Here is a 27,718-nt window from a genome sequence, read left to right as displayed (position 1 = left end):
CGAGAGAGAAACACATCGAGAACAGTCAATAATGGAAGCGAAATTGAATCAAAATGATAAACCAATTTCATTGAACTACTCTGCCATAGGTCAAAAACAGATTAAAAATGTGGGAGAAGCTTCAGGAGAGATGTTTTTCGTACGCAAAGAGGAAACAGCAAATGACAATTTTCAGCAGGGACCATTCGTTAATGTTAATGAAATCCATGTACAGATAATAGAAAATTGTACGAATCTTTCTGATTCTGTACAGAAATCTGATTTACAATTCATTGAAAAAGAAAATAGTTGTAGAAATCTGGAAGTATGTAGTCATTTTGATAGATCAGAAGTATTCGCTGAAGAGACTAAATTGTTAAACGAAAGAGATGAAACATTTAGTTTATTTCAGGTAAACATTCATTATAATAAAATATGAGGAATTTTATTAACGTTAAATGATAAATTCACTAAAATATTTTCATTTTGAATGTAGTCTAACGGTCATCCGACAGATTCTACTTCAAGATCTTCTATCTATATTTACAATCCAGGCAACAAGACGTGCTCTCTGGCAAAATCTACAAATAAAGCTGGTGTAAATAAAAAAGAATGTAAAAGAAAAGAAAAAGTTTATGCAAATGAATTAATAAATACAAGAATTGCAGACGATTTATCGTCTTTTAATGAAGTGTAGCATGGATATAAATCATAAAATATTATACTTGTTTAATTTATTTATAAAAATAAAAAAATTCATTTTATTACAAAATAAACTTTTATTTATTAATTTTGAAAATGTTTGAATACTTGTAACACGATTATAATACACTTTTAAGAAAGTAATTTATAAATTGTTGTGACATCGTCAGAATGCCGTGCTACAAGTATAATGTTCTAAATTTTTTAAGTGTTTTGCCTCTGTACAACATACTTTCCCTGTAGCAATAGAGTCGTGTCGGTCATATGTCTAAATCCGTTCAGGAAAAATGTTTGAATTGAAATAACTTGGCTTCCAGTTCAAATCGGTTGTTCATGTATGGTTAAACGAGGGCCTCCTGTCCCTACGCTTTTCATATCTGGTCTTGATTTTCATCTATTTAACTTCGTTTTCGAGATTAATAAAGGAAAGTCAAACCGACAACAAACGAGATTGTGAATTTATTTCTACAATTTCTTTATAAATTGTAATTTAAAAATTCAAATATCGTTTATAAGACTTAACCTCTTATTTTACAATTTTCTTGTAGAGTTTACCGTTTTTCTTCGTAGATATAATTCGAAAATAAGGACCTATTAGTGATCGAATAGATAAAAACACTGAACACTGGTTATGAGTTCGCGCGTGACTAACGGAGCTGAAAACGTAGAGTTTTCGGGTTCTCTTCACGTTAGTAACACCTAAACAGGGGCCAGTTTTTCTTAAAGTGCTTTCTGCACACTGTGTTAACGTCGTATCACTTTAAGCATATTGGTGGTTATTGTGTTTGCTGGAATTTAGTTGGTGCAGTAGTATACTTGGCATCTTTGTGTACATTTTTTTTATTTTTTTATTTTTTTTTTGTGGCTGACGCTCTGGGTAATTCTGTGGATTCTACACGTGGAGATATACTTGACGCACTGCCACTGTTTCTCAATGGTAATACCTGGTGGAACTATTTTTGTCATGCTACAACAGTTCGTGTTTGAACTTAATACACGTTATTACATTTATTGTAATTGCTTGATTTTACTGAAACTGGGAGGAACTTACATTTTTCTACTGGACTGTTTTCTGCATCAACTCTACATCAATACATGCTTTGTGGTGTACTTGTGTATTATATTATGTGTTCTATTCTGGTGCGCCATTGTGATGTGATCGTCTAGGTATGATCGTCTCAGTGTTTATCGGTTTGTAGCTGGTGGTTGAAATTTCTGTGATTTACAGTGGTTTTCTTCCTATTGAAATAATTGTGGTGTGGACGAAGTTTCTTCAACTTCCAGTGAATATAAATGATGCAGCGTGAAGACAATCCTTCAACTTCTGGTGAATCTTACTATGTCGGAATATTATGCATAGATGCTTGGCGGAGTTCAGTGGTGTTGAGAACATTGTTCAACTTCCATTGCTCAACTACTAGCGGATTTTCTTGTGGCCGAAACATAGTATTTTGGTGCAAATGATTGTTACTTCTTTACACTATACTGTCTTATTATTATATATCATAATTTGTATATATACTCATTTCTATATGATATGTATCATCTATGATATTTTTGCACTTCTGCTGTTCGCTTTTTTTTTATAATTTGTTAACTTGCATTTAATTGTTGTGATTCTAATTTTATTTATCTTCGTTACTTCTAATTGTTACTGTATATTTACACTATCTTATTTTGTCAAAAAAAAAAAAAATTTTTACTTGTATAAATATATATTACGCCTGTATAATATCCTTGTTGCCCTCCCATCATTGTACTATTTTACTCTTAATGTTTATTAATATGCTGTATTCATTGACATAATTATTTAGTGTTTTTAAATCCTGATAATGCTCAGCGAAATCAGGAAATGTAACGCATGTTATTTTAATAAAATGAATGAATGAATGAATGAATGAAAAAAAATGCTTTCTGGGAGACACCGCTCACGTCCGCATATCACACGTATTGGATATTACAACACAATTGTTGTAATATCCAATCAAACCATTCTACATTTTTTATACATTTTTGAAAAATGTTTTATCAGTGACAGAATGGATGATCTATTAAAAGCGCGTACTAATCGCAAATTAGCGCCTGACTAACCGGTTGGTCGCGTGGATTTTCCGGGGTTTTTTCAAGTGTCTACGACCTAATTGAGTTCCAGATTACAATTCCTCAAAGATTCCTCTTAGCAATAGAATTTCGCAAAATTCCTCTTAGCAATAGAATTTCGTTGAGATTTACCCAATAGTTCTTTCTACGTACTGTACATCACTAAACACCTACTTTGTAATTATGATCACTGTATTTAATGAATCAGTTTTGCATTCAAAATGTCAATTATGGTAAACAATTTATGCGCAAAATCTAAAATTAATTGACCCATTAAATTTTAATAAAATTTTATTTATGAAGAATTCGTTATTTTTTTTTCAGATGAATTTTGAACATATTCGAATTGAAATGGAATAAACATATGTTTATTGCATTTCAATTTTAAATAAATTACTTCAGGTAAAAGCTATTATCGATCGAAATATATTTGGCATATTAACCCATTAAACGTTAAATGCATCATAAACTCCACCCAAAAACAATGTAATAAATTAAAGTGAAGAAAATACATTTTAAAATGATTTTACATTCAAGTCTTCTCTCTAGCAATTTTGAGCACTCTAATCATTTTCTATTGTAAATCTATGGATTCTTCTCTATCATTTTCAATCACGGTACCAATTTTCTTATGTAATTTTATTTTCTATTATGTTTTTATTAGTGTCTTCTAGAACAAACTAATCATCTTATATGCTTTAAGGAATTCGTATTAAATATAATGTAACATTTTCATAAATGAATTGGATTTGGATCAAACTTCCTCCAATATCTGTATTTAAACAGTTTGACAATAGCGTTCGGAACGTAAGTGGAATCATGTTCGACGTTCCAAAAGCCATTGTCAAACTTCTAGGCTTACAGGAAGGCGGCGCTGACGTCCGACGTACACGTTTTCCCGATGAAAACGTCGGCCGTAACCTCTTTATTACTGCCTCCCCTAACGGAATAATATAATTTTTATCTCCAGTAAGGGAATATTCTCTTCTCCAGATACAGATACTTCGTACATCCGTTCTTATTTCCGTAACGGATAGAAATTCTCGATCTGTCTTCGAACTGTCCCGGTGAGCAGAACACTTTCTCGCGCGTGTGCACGTCTTTTTTCAAGCACGATCATTTCGTTTACTAACGACTTCCTTCTACTTCAGGTAATTATGACAATGCGCGATTTTATGTAAAGTCTCTCTTAAGTGGCATCAAAGAGGACCCGACCCTCCGGTCATATATGTAATCAGAGAATTGACTCAAATTTAAACAATTTCAAATAAATTATAAAATTCAATAAAATATAAGTATATGCTACTACACACATTAATTGTTTGGTACAAGAAGTTTCGTTCCATTAGAGCTTTTTATAACCGATCTTAAGTTTCATATACATTGTATCAGACATGTAATCTTCCAGTGTTATTGTGTCAAGATAATTTGTCAGTATAAAAAGTTCTGTGAAAAACTATTATCCTTAAACAATAGAAAGACATTATTTTTAAAAAAATTATTTGGTGGTTTATTTAAGGGCTAAAAACATTTGTCTTAAAAATTCATCTTCAGATACATCTATAAAAAAATTTAAAAGAATTTTTCAAGTTTCTATGCTAGGTTAGATCTATGTACTGTGATTACTAGAATAATAAAACGCGCTACAACAAAAACGTTTGTCAAATTTGAAACAAAGAATTATTTAAGAAATAGACGAATTAATACATTTTGTATAAAAGTTCTTCACAACTGTTTAGAATCGTAAGTTGAAACACCATTCTGTCTAGAAGAGGGTTACAACTCTACGTTCCCGTCTAACATAAAACAATTTTCCAGTTGCATTCTTCCTTCGGAAACTTTGGAAATACCTTTCAAAGCCTGGCATATTGTGACGTGTAATATATAAATTTGAAAAATCATCAGAACTATATTAAAGAAACGATGATAACGACCAGACTTCTTAGAATCAAAAAGTATATTCCTAAAATATATTATTTGAATTAATTTTTTTATATCAAAATCAAATCAAATACAATAAACAAACAAAAAAAACTTACTTTAGCCATCTTAATCCTTCAGTAATCCACAGTAATGAAATAGTCAGCGAGAACAGCAAGAAAACTTGTACCATTAAAATATTATCGAATTCAGTGAAGAGATATTCACTTTTGATGAACAATATAATGTTGATCAGAGATAAAGTAGCGGTGAGAGCAAACTGGAAAAAATTTTAATGAATTAATTGAATATATATTTCATATTGAAAAACTGAAAGAAAAACCATGCTTTCCGTGTATGTACAGTGTTCACGATCCATATAGTTTTATTTCGGAAATAAAAGGGTAAAAAACTGAAGAGTTTCTTTGTGGTTGTGTATTTGTCTCTTTAATCCGATTTTCAGTTCGGTAGACTATCATATACAGCATATGCTGTATATGATAGCCATATACAGCATATGCTGTATATGATAGCCATATACAACGAAAATAGCAGCAGCCATAAGTGATTTTCTGAAGAGTTTCTGTAACTTCAAAATGCGCCCACAAGTTCGACAGTGACACAAGATAATTAAAAAAAATTATAATAATCGCAAATACAGTATAGAAAAACACAAAACAATTACGAACATATGACACAGGAACAATACTTATACCATATAGAAGTCTTATAACTAATATCAACCATAAATTATTTCCACTCTCCCATTTTCCCCCTCCTTTTTACTACATTTAACTTATTTTAAAATTTATTAAATTATTTTAAAATTATTTTAAAATTTATTTTAAAAATTATTTTACATTACTTAAAATGTTGTGGAACATTTCAATACTTACCTTGTAAAATCGAGAACGTGAATGAAATACGTAGAAGAATGAAAATTCGAATAATAATCGAGTAAAATTATCTTCAAAATCCATCGTGTAAATACTTAAAACTAATTTGGTTGAGGAAATTCGTACTTTATTCTCAAAACAGGAATGCATACGATGATTTTATACGCCTATGACGTAAAATTATGCAAAAGTATAATTTAATCTCACAGATTATTATTGCTTTAGTCATAATTGATTTAAAATTTTCCTGGAATTGATAGAAATATTTTAAATTTATATTAAGCGAATAATTAACATTCATGATTTATTCTGAAAAGTAATTTTTTATAAAATTATGAAATAATTTTACAAAAATTTTCTAGCAGGAATTCACAAAACTCCGTACATACCGATCATGAGCCACTTAGAGGATTCCTGTGAAAACTTTCGTTTACGTTACTTATTTCCTCACAATACTATTCAAATTATATTTCTAAGATGTAGAAGTATGCAAATTGTGTTCCTCACACAACTCTGTGGAGAGTATAAGGGCCTTTTCACCAAGTCCAATCGGCCATGCTTACAATAGAGTAGCAGAGTGGTGAGTAACGGGGCCCGAGTTAACGAAGATGGATCAATTCCAAAAATTTCTGAGGATTTTTTGGATTCGTTCTAATTCCACCGAGTGGTAGGCTGACAGCTGGTCCAAGTCGCAATTTGTGCATCAACTTTCATTGTTCATTAGTGTTTGTGAAAATTGCAACACCATGAAGAATTATCCGATTACAATGAAGGTTATACAACATATTATTGATATCACTGTACATAAGAGGTTACGTTTTCAGAACAATACAACAGTTATTACTTGATAAAATCAGTACTGTATTTTGTAAAGTCTTCGTGAGCTAATCTATCAGCTGCTATAAGTCGTGGCAATAAATTGAAAAGGCTTTGAACGGGTCCTGAAGAATTGCTTGTATTCGCAGTTTACTGGTACTCACCGCTGGAGGACGTTAATTAATTAACTGACAGGTAAGTCCCAGACATATTCAACAGGCCGTATCTGTCATGTCTCGAAAAGTTTTGAAAATTCCTGGAAACACGTGGTCGGGCATTGTTCTGCTGGCAGGAGTACTCTAAAGGAACGATATGACTTCTGCCCCAACAACTTTTCTGATATATGGCGAAGACAATTGAGAATGCCCTCAAATCATAGCAGACGAGATCGAAAAGATTTTATGAAAAACAGGCCTATATTGAAGTGCATTACGTGAACAAAACGGGATAAACTGCATTTCGCTGACCCGTATTCTACTAGTGTTCAGAGGTTAACAGTTTTTTTCAGTATGTAGCTGATTGAAGATATGTAATCCTGTAATAAACCCTATATTTATAATTGTATTGATACCTGACACTAAGTGATAAACTCATTATTGTTTTCAAACAAATCTAGTTTCATTTTATGTCATCAAAGTTCGTCATAATTGAGAAAGAAAAGTCTAGAAATACTTTCAATTGCATGCGGTAATTTTTCGAAATATAAACGAGTGGTACGTCGGGAAATGAAACTATAGTCATAAGTGACGTCAATGAATATTTTAACAGGGATCTTAAGCGATTGGTTGTCCGTGATCGATATACATAGTCTCAGTTTTCTGGTGTCGCTAGTGGTAATAAATAAATAATATGTATCTTGATTACAGAAAACTTTAAAGTCGATTCTATGTAATGTTAAACATTAATATGAGAAAAAGATTACAAAAAATTTTGCATAAATTACCACATTGGAAAATAAAAGTATCGCATGAAATATATAAAGTGAAAAATATGCATTTCGGTGAAATTTTTAATTTTGCCAGTAGTAACAATATGCAATTATGTGCAACTGCACAACCACAGAATAACCTTTTTTCAAGATTTTGTGCTGACTATGGCAGATTGTATATCCGTGAACGGCTGAAAACGATGTACATCTGTATGGTATAGAATTTACCTACTTACTGATATTACGGAATTCTTTGCCACTCCTTAATAACAGCAGTCACATGTTTCCCTAATTGTTTTTAAGCAGTGAATTTAATACTTATTTTCTTTTAGTTTGTATTTTGATGTAGTATTTCTATTATAGGATTACATTTTTTCCTTGTGAAAAGTCTTTTGGTTACGATGTCTTCATCGTAGTTCTGATTATTCTTCAAGTTTCTAAATTTCATTACACATCGTCTTGGGTTCTGACAGGTATTTGCGAAGTTTCCATAGCAAGAAAGCAACAATTAAAGCAGATTACAAATCTTTCTTTCTACGACGAAGAAGAGTTGCAACCCTATTTCAAGTTAAAGGAAAAGCTTTAGTGTGAACCTAACCTGAAAATTTTAATNGAATATATATTTTATATTGAAAAACTGAAAAAAACTATGCTTTCCGTATATGTACAGTGTTCACGATCCATATAGTTTTTCTTCGAAAATAAAGGAATGACAAACTGAAGAGTTTTTGTAACTTTAAAGCACAACAACAAGTTCGAGAGTAATACAAGACAATTTTAAGAGAATTATAAAAATAGCAAATACAGTATAGATAAACACAAAACAATTACGAACATATGACACAGGAACAATACTTATACCATATAGAAGTTTTATAACTAATACCAACAACGAATTATTTCCGCTCTTCCATTTTCCCTCTCCTTTTCACTACATTAACTTATTATCTTCCATATTTTGAAACAGTGTCGTATTTTTTATTTGCGCTTATAAAACAGATTAACTTATTATCTTCAAAATTTAGTTTACATTATTTAAATGGTGTGGCACATTTTAATTCTTACCTTGTGAAGTCGAGAACCTGAATTAAATATGAAGAAAAAGAAAACTCGAATAATAATCGAGTAAAATGATCTTCAAAGACCATCGTGTAAATAGTTAAAAACTAATTTGGTTGACGAAATTCGTACTTTAATCTCAAAAGAGAAAAGCATACGATGATTTTATACGCCTATAAGGTAAAATTATGCAAAAATATAATTTAATCTCACAGATTATTATTGCTTTAGTCATAATTGATTTAAAATTTTCTTGGAATTGATAGAAATATTTTAAATTTATGTTAAGCGAATATTCAACATTTATGCTTTATTCTGAAAAGTAATTTTTTATAAAATTATAAAATAATTTTACAAAAATTTTCTAGCAGGAATTCACAAAACTCCGTACATGAACAACTTAGGATTCCTGTGAAAACTTTCGTTTATGATACTTATTTCCTGACAGATTATTCAATTTATATTTCTAAGTCGTTGAAGTATGCAAATTGTTTTCCTCACACAGCTCTGTGGACAGTATAAGGGCCTTTTCACCAAGCCCAATCGGCCATGCTTACAATAGGGTAGCAGGGTGGTGAGTAACGGGGACCGAATTAATTAACGAAGATGGATTAATTCTAAAAATTTCTGAGGTTTTTTTCGGATTCGTTCTAATTCCACCGAACGGTAGGCTGACAGCTAGTCCAAGTCGCAATTTGTGCATCTACTTTCATTGTTCATTAGTGTTTGTGAAAATTGCAATACCATGAAGAATTATCCGATTAGAATGAAGGTTATACAACATATTACTGACAATTACGTTTTCAGAACAATACAACAGTTATTACTTGATAAAATCAGTACAGTGGGTAATCGGTTATCGAACAAATCGGATAACGAACACTTTACTCAACAAACATAAAATAAAGCGACGTAAAATAACGAATACCGATGGATTTTCCCTTGTCTTCGGTTAACAATTCGAAACCTTTCGGAGCGCGGGAGACCTTAACATCGACGCTCAACCCGATACCGATCGAATAGTATTAATATTCCTCCGAATTTTGAAACTCTTCCTTGTAATTCCAGCTTTTTGTTTACCTTTCTGACAAATAATATTTTATAATATTTGCGAGAGTGTCGGACTGGCATTTGTTAAGTTTTGCGTCGGGGTTTATTTACTAAAGGTGAAAGTTTAACTGTCCCATCGGATATTCGTTAACGTTTTAATACCAAATTTCGAATTTCATCCGACCTTGCATTTAAATAATTTTTCGTGGGCTACTTGATTTCTGTTCTCTGAATTTTTGAAAGTTCTTTTCTGAACTTTTTATTTAAAAAAAGAAATTGATAATATTATGGATCCTAAAAAGAGGAGTATCAAGAACTGCGCTCACCGTAGAAATTAAGTAAGAGATAATAGACAAAGTAGAAAGTGGGCGCAAGATGTCTGATGTTGTTCGAACAGGTCTACAGCAGACACAATCTTAGTTATGAAAGATATATCAAGAAGTCTTAAGCTGCTAATGGAGTAATGAAAATCACATCTGAAAAATAAAGAACATTTTAGAGCTCATAATTGAACTTGAAACTGATCTGAGACAGAAGAACTCCAAGAACTCTCAAATGAAGAAAAACAAGAAACTCAGAGAGATGTGTTTCCTTTTGAAAAAGAGGAAGGCGAAAGAGGACCAATGACGACATCTGCTACTAAAGATCTTTTGAAGTGGGAGGATGTCAGAACAACGATCATCCAAGTGGCATCCAAACCAGAATAAGGTTAATGGGGTTGGGATCTATACAATTACAATATTATTAATTACTTCCGAAAAATTTTGAAGAAAAGAGAAAAGCAATCGACATTGGACAGATTCTTCCACCCCCACAAACGGAAAAAAACATGACTAATAAAAATGAAAGACTGCATATATATGTATTTTTACTATTATATATAAATAAACACAGTAAAAATGCACATATTTTATTTTAATTTTGGAGTCTCCGGAACGAATTAATCAAATTCCCATAATAACCTATAGTAAATCGATAATCGGTTAACGAACAATTCGGATAACGAACAAAGTCTTGGAACGGATTATGTTCGTTAACCGATCACCCACTGTATTTTGTAGTCTCCGTGAGCTATTCTAAGAGCTGCTATAAGTCGTGGCAATAAACTGAAAAGGCTTTGAACGTGTCCTGAAGAATTGTTTGTATCCGTAGTTTACTGCTACTCACTGCTGGAGGACGTTAATTAATTAACTGACAGGTCAGTTTTAAACAAAATTAACAGGCCTGTCATGTCTCGAAAAGTCTTGAAAATTCCTGGAAACACGTGGTCGAGCATTGTTCTGCTGGCATATACTGCAAGGCGTTCTCTGAAGGAAGGGTATGTCTTCTGTCCCACAACTTCTCTGCTATAGTGGACTCCATTGAGATTGCCCTCAAATCATAGCAGACGAGATCGAAAACATTATATGAAAAACAGGCATTTACGTGAAGAAAAACGCGATAAACTGCATACCGCTGACTCATGTACCACTAGTGTTCAGAGGTTGATTATTTTTTTTAGTATGTAGCTGATTCAAGAAATGGAATCCTGTAATAAACCCTATATTTATAATTTTATTGATTATCTATTGATACATGAGGCTAAGTGATGACTCATTATCAGAGGCGCCGCTAGCTGTTTAAACGCCCGTGTGCAACACTGATTATGCCACTCACTGTTTAACTACGACTACCTATGCTGAGCTTGCCAGAAAGGCTCTTTAGTGTTGTCTCATAAGGGTATGAAAAAAGAAAAGAAATAGACTTTACAAAGAAAAACTATTTATTTTCATTACTAACTTATTTTTGTTTACATAGGTGTAAAGCCTGTATAAATATTTATCTACAGAAATTGAACTCTTCTTGCCTTTATGTTTGCGAAATCCGCTATCAATTTACTTGTATCCAAGCTGTCTAAGATGTCATGTTCAATTGAAACTATAGCTAAATTACTTTGTCTTTTTGCATTGTTGATCTTAAATAGTTTTTTTTATAGTAATTGCGCTCCAGTCGGATTGTTTCTCTATGCGAAGAGATTTCTTATGCTAGAGGTGGGGTGGGTATTATTACAATGACTTTGAATATTACGTGACCGATCGCTCGATTTGCCACCGGCGTGCGGTGCACGCATTGCACGCCCACTAACGGCCGGCCTGCTCATTATTTTTTTCAAACTAATATAGTTTTATTTTGGCATCAAAGTTCGTTATAACTGAGTAAAAAAGTGTAGAAAAACTTTCAATTGCATACGTCAATTTTTTGAAATATAAACGGGTGTTACGTCGGGAAATGAAAGTATAGACTTATGTGCCGTCAATGAATATTTTAACTGTGATCTGAAACAATAGGTTGTCAGTGATCGACATAGAGTCTTAGTTTTATGGTCTCGCTAGTAAATTTTTATAAAATTATTGTAAATTAATCGAAGGAAAATTNATTTTAGGAAATTTTAAAGTCGATTGTGTGTAAAGTTAAGCATTAATCTGAGAAAGAGATTACAAAAAAATTTGCATAATTTACCGCATTGGCATATAAAAGCATCGTATGAATTCGTTTTTTAAACGTATCGTGCGAATTTTGTCAACGAGGTTAATTTTAAACTGTTTACAAGATGGGTACTTTGGAGTATTTTATGCAATTAGTATTCGAATTTCATGTTTTTTACTTCTTTAATTCAGGTTCTCGAATTCACAAAGTAAGTATTGAAATGTGCCACCGCATTTCAGAGTTTAGTTTAAATTTCTTATTAAAGTTAATAAATTAATATAAGATAAAAAGACGATGATACGTGACTAGTGTTAGTTATATTTTTCTTACGTTGTAGATGTGTTGTTCCCGTGTCTTCGTGTGTTTCGTGATTATCTATAAATATATATATTTCTATCTATTTCATTTAAATATTTTTCAGTTGTTCCTTTCCACCGTTTTATGTATGATGAACATTGCAGTGTTAATCACAAGCCATCACCTCTGACCGTGTATGACGGTCTGTTCACGGTCGACGTTCTCATGTTGATCTCGCTGACTATTTCTTTATTATGGATTGCTGAAGTGTTGAGACGTATAAAGTAAGTGTTCATCCTGGTCAAAACAATTAGAGGAAACAAACATTTGCGTAGAAAATAATGTAAGATAAACTATTCTAAATGTGAGATGTTATTGTTAGGTAAGATTCGGAAAAATATATAAAGTGAAAGATATGCATTTCGGCGATATTTTTAATTCTGGCAATAGTAACAATATGCAAGTATGTGCAACTGCATAACCACAGAATAACCTTTTTTTTTAAGATTTTGTGCTGACTATGTCAGAGTGTATATCCGTGAACGGCTGTACATCTGTGTGGTAAAGAATCAATCTACTTATTGATATTACGGAATTCTTTGCCACTCCTCAATAACAGCAGTCACATGTTTCCCTAATTGTTCTGACGCAGTGGATTTAATAATAACTTTGTTTTTAGTTTGTATTTTGATGTGGTATTTCTATTTTAGGATTACATTTTTTCCATGTGAAAAGTGTTTTGGTCACGATGTCTTCAACGTAGTTCTGATGATTCTTCAAGTTTTTACATTTCATTACACATCGTGTTGGGCTCTTACAGGTATTTGCGAAGTTTCCGTAGCAAGAAAGAACAATTAAAGCAGATTACAAATTTTTTTTTTTATGACGAAGAAGAGTTGCAACCCTATTTCAAGTTATAGGAAAGATTTAGTGTTGACCTCTCCTGAAAATTTTAATCTTTTTTTAAAATATACGCAATGAATTTTAAGACAAATGTTCTGTAGCACTTATTCTTTGTATTATTTAATGAATATTCAGTTTTGTATAAAAATTTATATGTACTTTTCAGAAAGTTTTACAAAAAGTTTACCCTGATGAGTGCATCAAAATGTAATGACAATTGTATTGATTATCTTTTAAATAAAGTGAATTTTATAAACCACCTTAAACTACTATATTCCTGAACAAATCACTCTTTGATGAATTCAGGTATAATTCAATCGAAAATTCGAATTCTCATACTTGCTCTGTTGCAAAATGTTTCCCTAATACAGAATTTGAATTAAGATTATTTTAGAGAATTTGAATAGCGAAATCCATTTGAAAAAGCTGCAATCGATTTAATGGGATTCGTGACTCTCAGGTTAAGAATTCTAGCTGTCGTTATATCTATTGTTTATCAGAAGTCTAATCGGTTAGAACAGCATACGAAAGCTGAGAGAGAAGACAAATGTATTTCTAGAAAACGTCAAATTATGCACTTTTTTCAAGTATTTTCAGTTGCAGTTTGACGACTTAAATAAAGTCTGTTTCCCTTTCGGGTATTTGAGGCACGCCTATAGTATTACTCACCAATAAACAACATCAGCTTTATAACATCTACATAAAGATATTACTGTTTCTTCTCATAAAAAAATTGAAAGATATAATCTTCACTTAAATATTAAATTAAATGAAACTCAATAAAGAATATTACTGAAGATTTTAAAAAGCAAACGTGGTCAATATTCCGATCATTTAATCCAATTCTTATTTTAGTAATGAAAAGTCTTGCTACCGAGAATGCCCTTTCCGATTCAATTGATGTGAGTATAATCGTGTTTAATACATTTAAGAGAAGTTGTTTTTTTTTTCACCTGTAGCCTGGAAGATTGCTGCTATTTTTCTTCTCTAGTATTCTTGACTTGTCTATCTCGGGCTGCTTTAATAGAATCATCAAGCTTATAACCCAATACGAAGAGTTCGTTTGTCTTTAATAATCAGGTTTATGAAGAAAACCTTCATACTTACAGACTTCGTACTGTTTGAATCCTTGCCCAATTTGTACAACCTGGCGTAATGAAGTTATCGAAGCTACTAAGCTCGTTAAAAATTAAGACAGCGTAAGCACAATTATTCCAGATATTACAGGTTTTGACAATTAAAGAATTTTCAGAGCCCTGCCACAAATAATCTACATATTGATTATATAGAAATAAAGCAAATCGTTACAATTGCAAATAATTTAGAAAATTAAAACCAAAATGTTGAGATGTTTGAAATTTGGAACACAAAAGTCAGTTAACCTATATGTATACAGCACAGAAACAACAGTTTCTTCCAGACCGAGTATTTTAATATTTAATCGATTCATACGTGTTCCAAGGTTTTACTTAATATTTCAGAATACATTTAAGAATAAGAGCACTTATTTTTCATGCAGGTCAACTTTGTAATTGACACTGTTTTTATGATTTTAATCATGGGCTGAGATAGCAACGGTCCTTTTTACAGATGGATTGAAGGAAATTCGCGCTAGAGTTTAGCGAATGCCGGCAAATATTAGAAATTTCTACGTTGATTGCCCTATTAATTTACGAAATAGCTGGCCCGTGAGATACTTCTGTTGCTATCCTGTAAAGTTACGTTAAGAAAGGATGCTTTGGAACAATTGCATGTACAGTACCTATAATACACTTAACGTTATGTGTTATTAGATACACTTAAGAGATTATTAATAGTTAAGACACATAAGCTTAATAAACCGGTACTTTTTGTGATTTTTATTTGTTTGAGTGAAAAACAATTATTGTTGAACTGACTGTTTATTTCACCTATTTCTTTAGCTGAACTGTTGCTTTCATATTAACTCATACTACGTTATTACAGATATCAATCTCTATATATATATAATCGAGATGAGTTGGTAACAATATTAAGTCCGAGATATGACATACGACATCCGCCTATCTCCCCACCCTCTCGAACTTTCTCAACCAAACTTTAACAACAAAATTGCCCCTTAAACACAAGCTACCAATGCCAAATCTAACTACATTATTTGTTAATNTAAGAATAAGAGCACTTATTTTTCATGCAGGTCAACTTTGTAATTGACACTGTTTTTATGATTTTAATCATGGGCTGAGATAGCAACGGTCCTTTTTACAGATGGATTGAAGGAAATTCGCGCTAGAGTTTAGCGAATGCCGGCAAATATTAGAAATGTTGATTGCCCTATTAATTTACGAAATAACTGACCTGTGAGATACTTCTGTTGCTATCCTGTAAAGTTACGTTAAGAAAGGATGCTTTGGAATAATTGCATGTACAGTACCTATAATACGCTTAACGTTATGTGTTATTAGATACACTTAAGAGATTATTAATAGTTAAGACACATAAGCTTAATAAACCGGTACTTTTTGTGATTTTTATTTGTTTGAGTGAAAAACAATTATTGTTGAACTGACTGTTTATTTCACCTATTTATTTATCTGAACTCTTGCTGTCATATCAACTCATACTACGTTATTACAGGTATCAATCTCTCTATATAAAATCGAGATGAGTTGGTAACAATATTAAGTCCGAGATATGACATACGACATCCGCCTATCTCCCCACCCTCTCGACCTTTCTCAACCAAACTTTAACAGCAAAAATGCCCCTTATACACAAGCTACCAATGCCAAATCTAACTACATTATTTGTTAATCTTTAGAAGGACAGAAGAAACGATCGATATTATATTACAAAATGAATGGTTGTACCGTTGACTATGAAGTGTTCTTTCTGTTAACTGATATCTTCCGTGTACTCGTGATTTGAAAAAGCTGTAAAACATTCGTTCTGCTTCGTGGTATTGTTCCAACTGTGTCTTACGAAAAAAAGAGTCTAACGGCCATAATCACTCTACACGAATAGTAGACATGACACAAGAAAGGATGTAAGAAATAAATGGATTTTAAATGTAAAATAATACTAAATAGATATAATAAACATTCCAGTTATATTTTCTTAGTTTTATGTTCGAGGAATATAAATGAAACTGGTGATATTTAAGACACCAAACTTAAATAATTGCGAAAATACAATAAAAATAAAACACCAATCAGAGATTTGTTTACTTTTATTAAAATATTTTTCAATTTTATAAACTTTTTATAATTTATTTTTTTAATTTTCAAAATCTTATAAAGTATTTACGATATTTAAAGTGAATTTTAAAGAAAATAACAAAAATATATTGTAATTTTAATCGAGTGTAGTAATCACTACACTGAAAATTGTACACATTTTCTAATATGCGTACAATCTTCGTTCAGAAAAATATTACATTTTCCGTTTTAAGCATGGAAAAAGTAAATTTCCAAGCCTGCGAAGAACACGTCTGAATACATCCACGCATCTTGTTACTCCCTAAAAAAGATGTAAAAAAATTTTCGTAAATTAACGATAATAAAACTCATTTTAATATATTTTGTACATAATTGATGAAATAAAATCTAAAATTTCAGTTATATACATTTAAACATAATAAACAATTGCAAAGATAAAACAATTTAAACATATTTTCTCACTTTTTTTTGTGTTTGTGGCTTGGATTTCTCTTCGAATAAACCTTCAGAGCCACCATATTTGATTTCTTTCACATCAGTTTTATTTAAGATTTTGGTGTTGTCTTCATCGTTTTTCTTATGATTTTCTGAAAGAAAAACGATTTTGTGATTTAAAAATAAGTCATTTATTCATTAAAAATTGTAATGCCGTCATCAAGTATATAGGCAATATTAAACAAGAATAAAATAAGGACTGAAGGATTTCATTTGTAACGAAGACAATAGAAATTTACAAGTGTTTTCTATACATTAACGGATTATCGGTGTACTTCGTATGCAAAGAAATCTTGTAATTACTCTCTTATTATCATTTAAGTATATACAGTCGACCCCCTATAACACTGTTGATTATTCCGTTTTATATGAATTCCATGTTGTACGAGTCACTTAGATTTTACAAATGCGTGTGCTGGGCTCACGTATTTGTAAACTCTAAGTGACTCGTACAACATGGAATTCATATAAAACGGAATAATCAACAGTGTTATAGGGGGGATCGACTGTAATATTATATTGATAACAAGAAGTCCTTCCGTTCGTATATTTTCATGGATAAGAATTAATTTATAAATTACACCAATAAATATTAAACAAAGTTATGAATTATAATGTGTGTTGAGATATTATCTGTTAGTGCGATTATTTCATGTCAATGTTAACGCGACTTAAAGGTTGATAAAGATTAATAAATCAATGTCTTGTGAGTTATATTATTAGTGTTTTATGATTTATTGTTTTTTTAATGTTTTATGACTGTTTTGTTGTAAGATTTAAATTAGTTTAATCAGTATGAAATTCTTTTTCATTAGAAAAATCTATGTATACATTAAAGCAAGTTTTAAAAGAGTTACTTCAACTTGAATTTTTCATGTATATATGAAAGAATTAAAACAAATCAACCTAAAAGACTGAAGACTTGCAAATAATATCATGCAATGTTTAGTTATACAAAGGGAAAATCAAACATAAACTATCAAATATTTATTCTCTTACCTTCAAATATTACTAATCCGATTTCATCTCCTACGGAATTTTCATCGAATTTTGAAACTTCTATATTTAGATCAAAGTCATTTTCATTTAATTGCATGGCGACAATTTCATTTTTCGATATTCCCTGACTCGTATCAGATAATTCTTTAATTAAATTTTCTTCAATTAATTTTCTACAATTATCCATCGGAGATGAATCGTCTGCAAGGTTTTTATCATTTTCCGCAGGTAATTCGTCACAAATTTCGTACGTTTCTGTTGTTAAATTAGATTCGTGTGATTCGACATGAATCGGAGTCGACGTAGAGCTGATCAATACTAGTTCACATGTTTCGTGAACAGGCGAATGATCTTGAACCATTATAATGTTTTGATCCGTAATACAATCGCCAAATAGTTTATTTCCGTTTATGGTATCGGCAATTTTTTCTTCAATTGAAATTGTATCTAATTCAAGGCTATAATCATTTTCGGACAAAACATCTTCATAGTCAAGCTCCTCCTCTTCGTATATTACATCACATACCAACGATTTATCTTCCAGCTCCATAAACGCTTTAAATAACGGTCGTAGCGTAAAACCGCCATTTACAATCGATGTAATTTGTGCTGGAGACAATAGAGGTTTTGGCACGTTTTTCTGAAAAATTACATTTAATGAACTTCAACCGAATAATCGTTTAACAGTTTATTGTAAAGTAATAGCCGAATTACTAAGGGAATTTAATAACATATTCATAGGGACGTGTTTCTACAAATACATAGTAAATTAATAATACAGCAGGCCCCTGTTAGATATACAGTAGACTCCTCTATAACACTGTAAATAATTCCGTGTTAGATGAATTTTATGTTGTACGAGTCACTTAGATTTTACAAATACGTGTTCCGGGCTGTGAATGGCTCACGTATTTGTAGAATCTAAGTGACTCGTACAACATGGAATTCATATAACACGAAATTATCTACAGTGTTATAAGTAGTCCACTGTATAACTTTCGGATTAAACCGAAAGTCATACGATTTTAATTCAAAATATTCCCCAGAACAGAGTTACAATAAATGTTTTGAGTAACGCAATATAATAACGTTGTATTTATCAATATTCAATGTTTACATGATATCAGACATAAAAAAGTTTCTGAATAATTTAATTTAATTTAAACTTACACTTGGAAACTCTTCTGTAGCGTCGAATTCACTAAAAGTATCTTCATTTTTACTATTTGTAATTCTATTTTCAGACACTTTTCCATATTTTTCTTTTGTAAGATCTTTCTCTGAATTATTAACACATTCTGCCCAACTGTTATATCCCAAATAAGTTTCAGACATTTGACTTTGATTAGAGTCTTTCATTTGAAACTCGCAAACTAAAGTAAAACAAAACGTGAAACTTAGTTAAGGGAATACAAGTTTTATATAACCATTAAAATAGAATATATTTATGAAAATTACAATTGTATCCGTGCAACAAATATATCGAGTCAGTATTCTTTGAAAAATGTTTTCGGAGTTACCAAAATTTTCAGAATACAGTCGACCCCCNCTGGAGCCGACCACTGTTGGTTTATATCTAGTTGTGGCCCAAATCCGACATTTTCTGAGTCTGGCCCATGTTCATATGTATTTTCATATGGCCCATATTCATAATATTCTGGAGCCGACCACTGTTGGTTTATATCTAGTTGTGGCCCAAATCCGACATTTTCTGAGTCTGGCCCATGTTCATATGTATTTTCATATGGCCCATATTCATAATATTCTGGAGCCGACCACTGTTGGTTTATATCTAGTTGTGGCCCAAATCCGACATTTTCTGAGTCTGGCCCATGTTCATATGTATTTTCATATGGCCCATATTCATAATATTCTGGAGCCGACCACTGTTGGTTTATATCTAGTTGTGGCCCAAATCCGACATTTTCTGAGTCTGGCCCATGTTCATATGTATTTTCATATGGCCCATATTCATAATATTCTGGAGCCGACCACTGTTGGTTTATATCTAGTTGTGGCCCAAATCCGACATTTTCTGAGTCTGGCCCATGTTCATATGTATTTTCATATGGCCCATATTCATAATATTCTGGAGCCGACCACTGTTGGTTTATATCTAGTTGTGGCCCAAATCCGACATTTTCTGAGTCTGGCCCATGTTCATATGTATTTTCATATGGCCCATATTCATAATATTCTGGAGCCGACCACTGTTGGTTTATATCTAGTTGTGGCCCAAATCCGACATTTTCTGAGTCTGGCCCATGTTCATATGTATTTTCATATGGCCCATATTCATAATATTCTGGAGCCGACCACTGTTGGTTTATATCTAGTTGTGGCCCAAATCCGACATTTTCTGAGTCTGGCCCATGTTCATATGTATTTTCATATGGCCCATATTCATAATATTCTGGAGCCGACCACTGTTGGTTTATATCTAGTTGTGGCCCAAATCCGACATTTTCTGAGTCTGGCCCATGTTCATATGTATTTTCATATGGCCCATATTCATAATATTCTGGAGCCGACCACTGTTGGTTTATATCTAGTTGTGGCCCAAATCCGACATTTTCTGAGTCTGGCCCATGTTCATATGTATTTTCATATGGCCCATAACCATAATATTCTGGAGCCGACCACTGTTGGTTTATATCTACTTGTGGCCCAAATCCGACATTTTCTGAGTCTGGCCCATGTTCATATGTATTTTCGTATGGCCCATATCCATATATATTTGCATACGGCCCATATCCATAGTATTCTGGAACCGGCCCATATGCATAGTATTCTGGAACCGGCCCATATCCATAGTATTCTGGAACCGGCCCATATCCATATTCATCCACTTGAGGTTCGCACTGCTGATATTCAGGCAGTATTCCACTTTCCGAACTTTCTGTATTTGGCCCATATTCAGGCATTCCTGTCCATAATTCATACGGAACAAAGAATATTGTATACTGAAATAACAAGTAACAAATTGCACTAGAAAAAAATTTATTAATTCGTATCTTAAGTTTCTATCTGTAATAATCTAACAATACATCTCAGCAGACAGCCAGATTGCATGACCTGATGACCATGCATTCAAATTGGCAGCTCTGGGGGACCCGGGATCGAATCCGGACCGGCAAAAAATCCCCAGGAATTTTTAAGGGGGTGGTCTGTCTGGATATGTTGGGCCCCGTCCCTCACCACCCAGTTGCCCCATTGTGGGCCTGACCGAACACATAAATGGCTAGTTAAAAAAAGGTCTTCTTAGTGTCACAAAAAGGACAGAGTTTAAAAAAAGAAAGACAGCCAGATTTCCAGCGCTCGAAGTAGCAGCCTACCGCTCAGGAGAACTCTGGATCGAAACATGACAGGTCGAAAAATTCCCAGTATATTTAATGCATTTTATAAAAAGAATGCAGTCTAAGTAGATTTTAAATACCATTCAAAATGCATTTGTAGCACAGTAAACAAGAGGTAATACTTCATACAGGAAGATGCATTTTGAAAATTGTTTGCCATTGTTAATTGTAATTTCTAAAAAAGTTCTAATTTAACATCACATTTAGTAGAAAATTATTTGTATTTTTCTCTGTTTTTTAGTAGAAAATTTAATCAACATATTTAAAAATGTCGAGAAGAAAATTTCGGGTATTAAAACAATTTATAATTGCTACTTTTTGTTAAACAATGTTTTAAAGTTATACGAAATTTATTGAAATTATTAACTGATTAAAGTTTTTCGATATTGTATTTCTGAATTCATAATATCACAAAAATAGTATTTAGTGCATTATGATAATCAAATATATACTTGTTATGTTTTAACTACGTAAAAAAGTATGTTACGTAGTTAAAATATAACAAGCATGCATTAAATATTATTTATTTTACGTTTATCTAAGACATAAAGTAAAATTTTCTATTACACTGACCTGATAAGCATACAGAACATAATTGTCATATCCAAATGACGAATAAACTTCATTAGAAAAGCACTGATAACCTGTAAAAAAACATTTTTTAATAATTATTTATTTTCTAACAGACTATTGATATACTTAATTGTATTAATGAAACAATAAACTGTAAAAAACAAAGCTGCAAGTCACGATCAAGTTCTTAACCCTTTAGGCTCTGCGATTAAATTATTGTTATTGTTATCAACCCATTTCGATTATTTATTAATTATTATAGTGATTATTTTTATATTTGTCTATTTAATGCATCTTCACGAATATAAATAATAAAAAATCCCGTTATCTCCCTTGAATTCAAATAAGGGTTTGATTTATAATGCAAATGTTATTAATGACATTAAACATCTCATTGAAAGCAAATAATGTAGCAGCGACGCTAACCGTATTGACATTAAATAAATTTATTCAGCATTTAACCTTTGTTTTAAAATGTTAGGACAATAACATTGTTTATTGTAGCATTATGGACACGCTATAAACTAATCAGTAAAATTATACAAATAATCAGTTAATTTAACTTACTTTCAGCATTCATTTTCGTAAAAGTATTTCGCTTTCGAACAAATCGCATTCGACAACAATCGCTTGTAATCAACAATCGAATTTGACAATTGTGGAAATTATATTATTAGCTCTTTTTAATAATGTCAGGGCGCCCCTAGTGAGGAACATAAAAGTCCACGTTTTTTTTCAGCTGTGTTCTCGGGTTCTTTTTAAAGCGGAAGGTCTCTGTAAACTTATATTTGTTGTCATCTGACTGTATATTATCAAGATAAATAAACATTTTGTTTTGTTCAGGACATGTCTGATTTCCTTCAAGAACCTTGTAACGTCGTGTTATAACATCTGTCGCAGTGGACAGGATGCTGTAAGATAGGAAAATTTAGTACAGCAAAAAGGAGTTCGAATAAGCTTGATGAAAACGTTGAGTGAACTTACGGTTAATACTGATAAAACTGTGGTAGATCTTTTGTGGGGTTGTCTGTCTACAACAGCGGTTCTTAACCTGGCGTGCGTGGACCTCTGAGGGTGCGAGAGAGCATTTCCAGGGGTTTGAGAGAAATTTCAAAAATATAAAAAAAGTAAAAACGAGGCGGCTGTGTTCTCTACAAATCGTGGTACCCAGCAACACGGCACTCCCACTTCTTCACTCTCTACTCTACTGTCTCTCATCATGTAGTGCTTGTCATCAGTGGCCAGTACATGCAGTTAATGTAGTCAGATTGTCACGTGCAGTACAGAAACTAATTGCGACGTCTTTGCATACCACGAATACAACACTTTTGCCCATCAAAACAAAAGCCAGAAATCGTTTAAATACATCTGATGACTTACACGTGGCTCTTTCAAAAAAAAGAGTCTCGTTATAATAAAATTATTATAAATAAACAACAACAACTGAGTCACTAAAATTTAAATATAGCTTTTTACGTTATATAGTAATATATATTATAAATAAACGCGGCATTTGTTTATGCAATAAATGTTTTTTCTTTAACAAAAAATATACATACATTTTTAAGGGGGTGCAAGAGCTTATTTTCAGATTCAAGGGGGTGCTGACTACTAAAAAGGTTAAGAACCGCTGGTCTACAATGACAAGAGACTGGTAGAGTTAGATCCATCGGTAAAAGGGAAGATTTCCCAGAATGAGGACGAATTTTCGTCTGAAGCCCATACCGTTGCCGACTACCAAAGCAGATATATGATGTTGGAGACCAGATTGATGATGCTAACCAAAGACGTAGACATCGGAAGTGTCAGAGATTCTGCGGACGAGTTACCGGCAGGTCAGAAGTCACAGTATCGCTTGCCAAAGTTGGAATTGGTGAAATTGATGGTAACCACAGAGGGTGGCTTAAGTTTTGGCGTCCGTTTAAAGGGATTTATGAAAATGAAAGTATTTCAGTGGAGGATAAATTTTAGTATCAGCTTCAGGGCACTAAGGAAAAATGCAAGGCACGCAGACAGTTTCTAAGAAATAATTTTCATATTCTTTTTAGCTGAAGTACGTAAACTTTAATCTAGATGTTCATAAAGTACAGACAAATCACCATTATTCGGTGATTTTATCCACTCGATTTTTGTAAAGCATACTTCCATTTATTTCCATTTATTTAATGAGCCTACAGTTATAATTTCGTCGTGTGGGAAGATATATTATATTTGAAATGAACGTCAAACAGAACATTTTTTCTTTTGTTGCAAAGCAACACTAAACTGAACAAAGGAAGAAAAAAATAGAATATAATCCCCTTACCACCTGTAAATATATAAGAATTAAATTAAATTCCAGTTTCAATATTTTATAGGAATTACAAATTTACGACCCTCAATGCATTAGCTGACAGAGAATTATTTTAATTACTAACATTTTCAGTCTAATCCTATAGGCCATCAACAGGTTTCTTAAAACCGTTGTTAGAGACTGTTTTACAAGTAGAACATTCCATTTAAATTTTAGTTTTTGAAAACATCTTACTTATTTCTTCGTATTATATTTAATAGTTTACGAAAACAATTATAGGTGATGCTAGTAGAAAAAAAAACACCTTCCAACAACACAATAAAACCCACTTAAATGTTAATAAAATAAACAATAAATTTGAACAATATATTCACAATACATGCAAACTCCACAGGCATTCAAAGATGGGCACTATTCGGATACATTTCTTTTTAGTTGTGTTTTATTTATATTTTTTTCCTAATTCTTTCATGTTAAATCTTGTGTAACGAAAGTATTAATTAGTGTAGAGCATTCCATTATTTTTATCTTTTGTTTGAATGTAGCGTTAGAGCCAGATTCACAGAATGCATCTGTTGTATTTTGAATAGTTTTTATGACAAAATTTTGTTCAAACTATGCAAAATTGAAACTATCGTGACATAGAGACCATCGTATTTTTATTTGTAGATTGCTCCTTTTCTACATTTTGTGTTTTCTGGATTAGTAAAATTGAAGAAAGCGTGAAATTTTTATACAAGCCGTGAACACATTTTATGAAACGTCTTTTGTCTAAAGGAAAACTTAAAATATTAGAGATTCTTTTTAAGTTAAAATGATGACAATGGGATATATATAAGAAAATATTGTTATTCTCTTATATTCTGCTTCTTCCACTGGCAAACTGACAACCGAAGCCGCAATATACGGTTTCTTCAGATGAGTAAACTGTACACTTTTCATATATTACATTGGATGAACTAATTGCAAGAATTTAATAAAGCTATTTACAATTGTTTTTTACTAGAGACGTTTTATCATGTTTTCTTAAGTTGTAACTGCATTGATTGCACTAATTGCCATTGTTTTAAATGTTAATAATGTTAATCTTTATATACATTGACAAGCATACATTATAGTTACCATTTTCATTTGCGGTAATGGCTGACTGCATCCACGTGTATGTGTTGTGATCGACATGGTCAGCTTTTTCGGCACAGAGCTATTTTTAATCGACAACGACGGTAGTTATGAAAATTTACCACAACATTAAATGTTAATTATATTTTCACGTACTTTACGATATTATTCCTTCGCTCCCGTGTATCCACTATTAAATATTAATTAACGACAAACCTGGGTTGCGGGTCCTATAGGAAATTCTCGAACACATACGGACTTTGAACTTTTTAAATTCTTTTGCTGTTTAATTTTGTTGGTAATTAATCCTCTCGCTCATATTTAGCCTTTCCAAAAGTTTATATGTACCCTTTCTAAAATAATTGACTGGGACTTTTTTATTTCACTGATTAGATAACTTTTTTCTTTTTTTCTGGTACTAAAAAACTTTGTGTATCTACAAAATTCAAACCGAATGTCAAAAAAAATTTGCAGAAGTAACAAAATTAAAGTATATTCATTTGTTCTATAAATTGAAACACGCTTTTGTTATAATTAATAAAGATTTTCTTCCAATAAAACGGGATTGAAACACGATAACAGAATATTCTTAGCATATAAATCTCATTTTAATTACAGCGCATCGAAAATGGTAAGAAACTTTATAAATTTCAAACAATTAGTCTTATCCAGGCTAATTGTCTATTATCTAAATGGGTCATACATTCCAGGTTTGTGTAACTATAATTTTCTGGGATGTTCCATAAGAATAGGCTGAAAGCGTTTGAATATTGAATTGCAGTAAGCTCAGCAAGTGTTGTAGTGTTTAATTTAGTTATAATATTTCAAATCTACTTAAATTCAAAATAGTAATATATAATTTCACATTAATAAAACATCTCAAATATGCAGTTCTAAATTATTTGTTTAATTTTTTCAGTGTAAACTAAATCTAAATAAATAAAAATAAATAGATATATAATAACAAAATTTTTCAAAGGCTATATAAAATAACATGGAGAATAACATGATAAAAAATGGGCTAATTCATTTATTTTAAACACTAGGGATAACTCGTCTTTGGAAAAACCAGTCAGCTGTACAGTTCTTAAAATCATGTTTCCAGGGAAACGGGTACTTATAATTAGCCCTTTTTGAAACTGTCAAGTCCTTCGCCTTTCCAATTTTAATAAACTTAATGACTATATTTAGCAGCAGCATTCTTAAATAGGAGCTTCTGAACACATTGTGACACATACGACTCAAGTGTTTTGCACATAAGCTGCAAAATTACTTTTAATAAATATGCAAGGGGTTTTTAATTCATTGGCCAGTGAGTGTATAAGTAATAAAGGACAAGAAGCACGTATCAAAATGAACTCAAATGTGTTAAACTGCATTTACATATACAAAAGAAATTAGTAAATGTTAGAATTTATTTATTATTAATTAATGTATCAAGAGTATTTTTTGAATGTATGATGTAAATGGGTCATACATTCCAGGTGCAGACTCTCCACTCACATATGTGAAGCCAGAGAATTTACCCTAATTAGAAAATTTGAAATAAATTCTAAAAGTGAACGGTAGTATTATTATATACTATAGTATATAGTGGTTAATGAACAGTTTCGTTTCGTTAGAACTTTTTATAATCGATCTTAAATTTCATATACACTGCATGAGATGTGTAATATGCCAGTTTTATTTAGTGTCGAGATAATTTGACAGTACAAACGTTCTGTGAGAAACTATTATACTTACAATGAATACAGACACATAAGCCACCAAATAATTTTAAAATAAGTGCTATAAAACATTTGTCTTAAAATTTCATTAGATACATTTATAAAAAGCTCCTATGCTACATTGGAGCTATGTACTGTACTTACAAGAATGATAAAACGCGCTACAACAAAAACGTTTGTCAAATTTCAAACATTCATTTTAAGAAGAATTCGTCTAAAAATTCTCCACAACTATTTCGAATCGTAAATTGTGACAACATTCTTTCTTTCTAAAAGAGGGTTACAACTGTACGTTCCCGTCTAACAATCAATTTTCCGGTTGCATTCTTCATTTGGAAAGTTTGGAAAAACCTTTAAAAGTCTGGTATAATGTAACGTGAAAGATAGAAACTTGAAAAATGATCAGAACTATATTAAATAAACGATGACAATGACCAGACTTCTTAGAATTAAAAAGTATATCCCTAAAATAAAAAAAAGTTAATTCAAATAATAAATCAAAATCATCAATCAAATACAATAAACAAAAAAACAACTTACTTTATCCGTCTCAATATTTCGGTAATCCACAGTAATGAAATAGTCACCGAGAACAGCAAGAAAACTTGTACCATTAAAATACTATCGAATTCAGTGAAGAGATATTCACTTTTGATGAACAATATAATGTTGATCACAGATAAAATAGTGGTGACAGCATACTGGAAAAAGATTTTAATGAAATTAGTTTTCCTTAGTTGAATATATATTTCATATTGAAAAAACATGCTTTTAATGTCTGTGCAGTGTTCATCATCCATATAGTTTTTCTTTGGAAATAAAGGGGTGGCTCACTCCTATGTC

At 31.7% G+C, this 27,718-nt stretch overlaps 1 protein-coding gene and 1 long non-coding RNA gene across 2 annotated transcripts; one reads left to right on the top strand and one right to left on the bottom strand.

Annotated features, from left to right (window-relative positions):
* Positions 1-3,966: 3,966 nt before the first annotated feature.
* LOC111620194 lies at positions 3,967-5,840 on the bottom strand. Its single transcript, XM_023362093.1, has 3 exons — positions 5,598-5,840; positions 4,821-4,981; positions 3,967-4,744 (listed from the first exon to the last, which is right to left on the bottom strand). Exons 1-3 carry the CDS (start codon positions 5,745-5,747, stop codon positions 4,558-4,560), a joined length of 498 nt encoding a protein of 165 aa, XP_023217861.1. The 5' UTR covers positions 5,748-5,840; the 3' UTR covers positions 3,967-4,557.
* Positions 5,841-11,994: 6,154 nt separating this feature from the next.
* Positions 11,995-13,469, top strand: LOC111620217. Its single transcript, XR_002755875.1, has 3 exons — positions 11,995-12,124; positions 12,338-12,497; positions 12,924-13,469. It is a non-coding gene; the product is annotated as an uncharacterized LOC111620217 (long non-coding RNA).
* Positions 13,470-27,718: the final 14,249 nt, after the last annotated feature.

The sequence above is a fragment of the Centruroides sculpturatus genome, unplaced genomic scaffold (assembly GCF_000671375.1).
Source record: "Centruroides sculpturatus isolate CEXI.00-Female unplaced genomic scaffold, Cexi_2.0 scaffold231, whole genome shotgun sequence".
NCBI classification, from domain to species: Eukaryota; Metazoa; Arthropoda; class Arachnida; order Scorpiones; family Buthidae; genus Centruroides; species Centruroides sculpturatus.
Note: the sequence above shows the minus strand (reverse complement) of the source record. Positions and strands in the feature narration are given on the sequence as shown.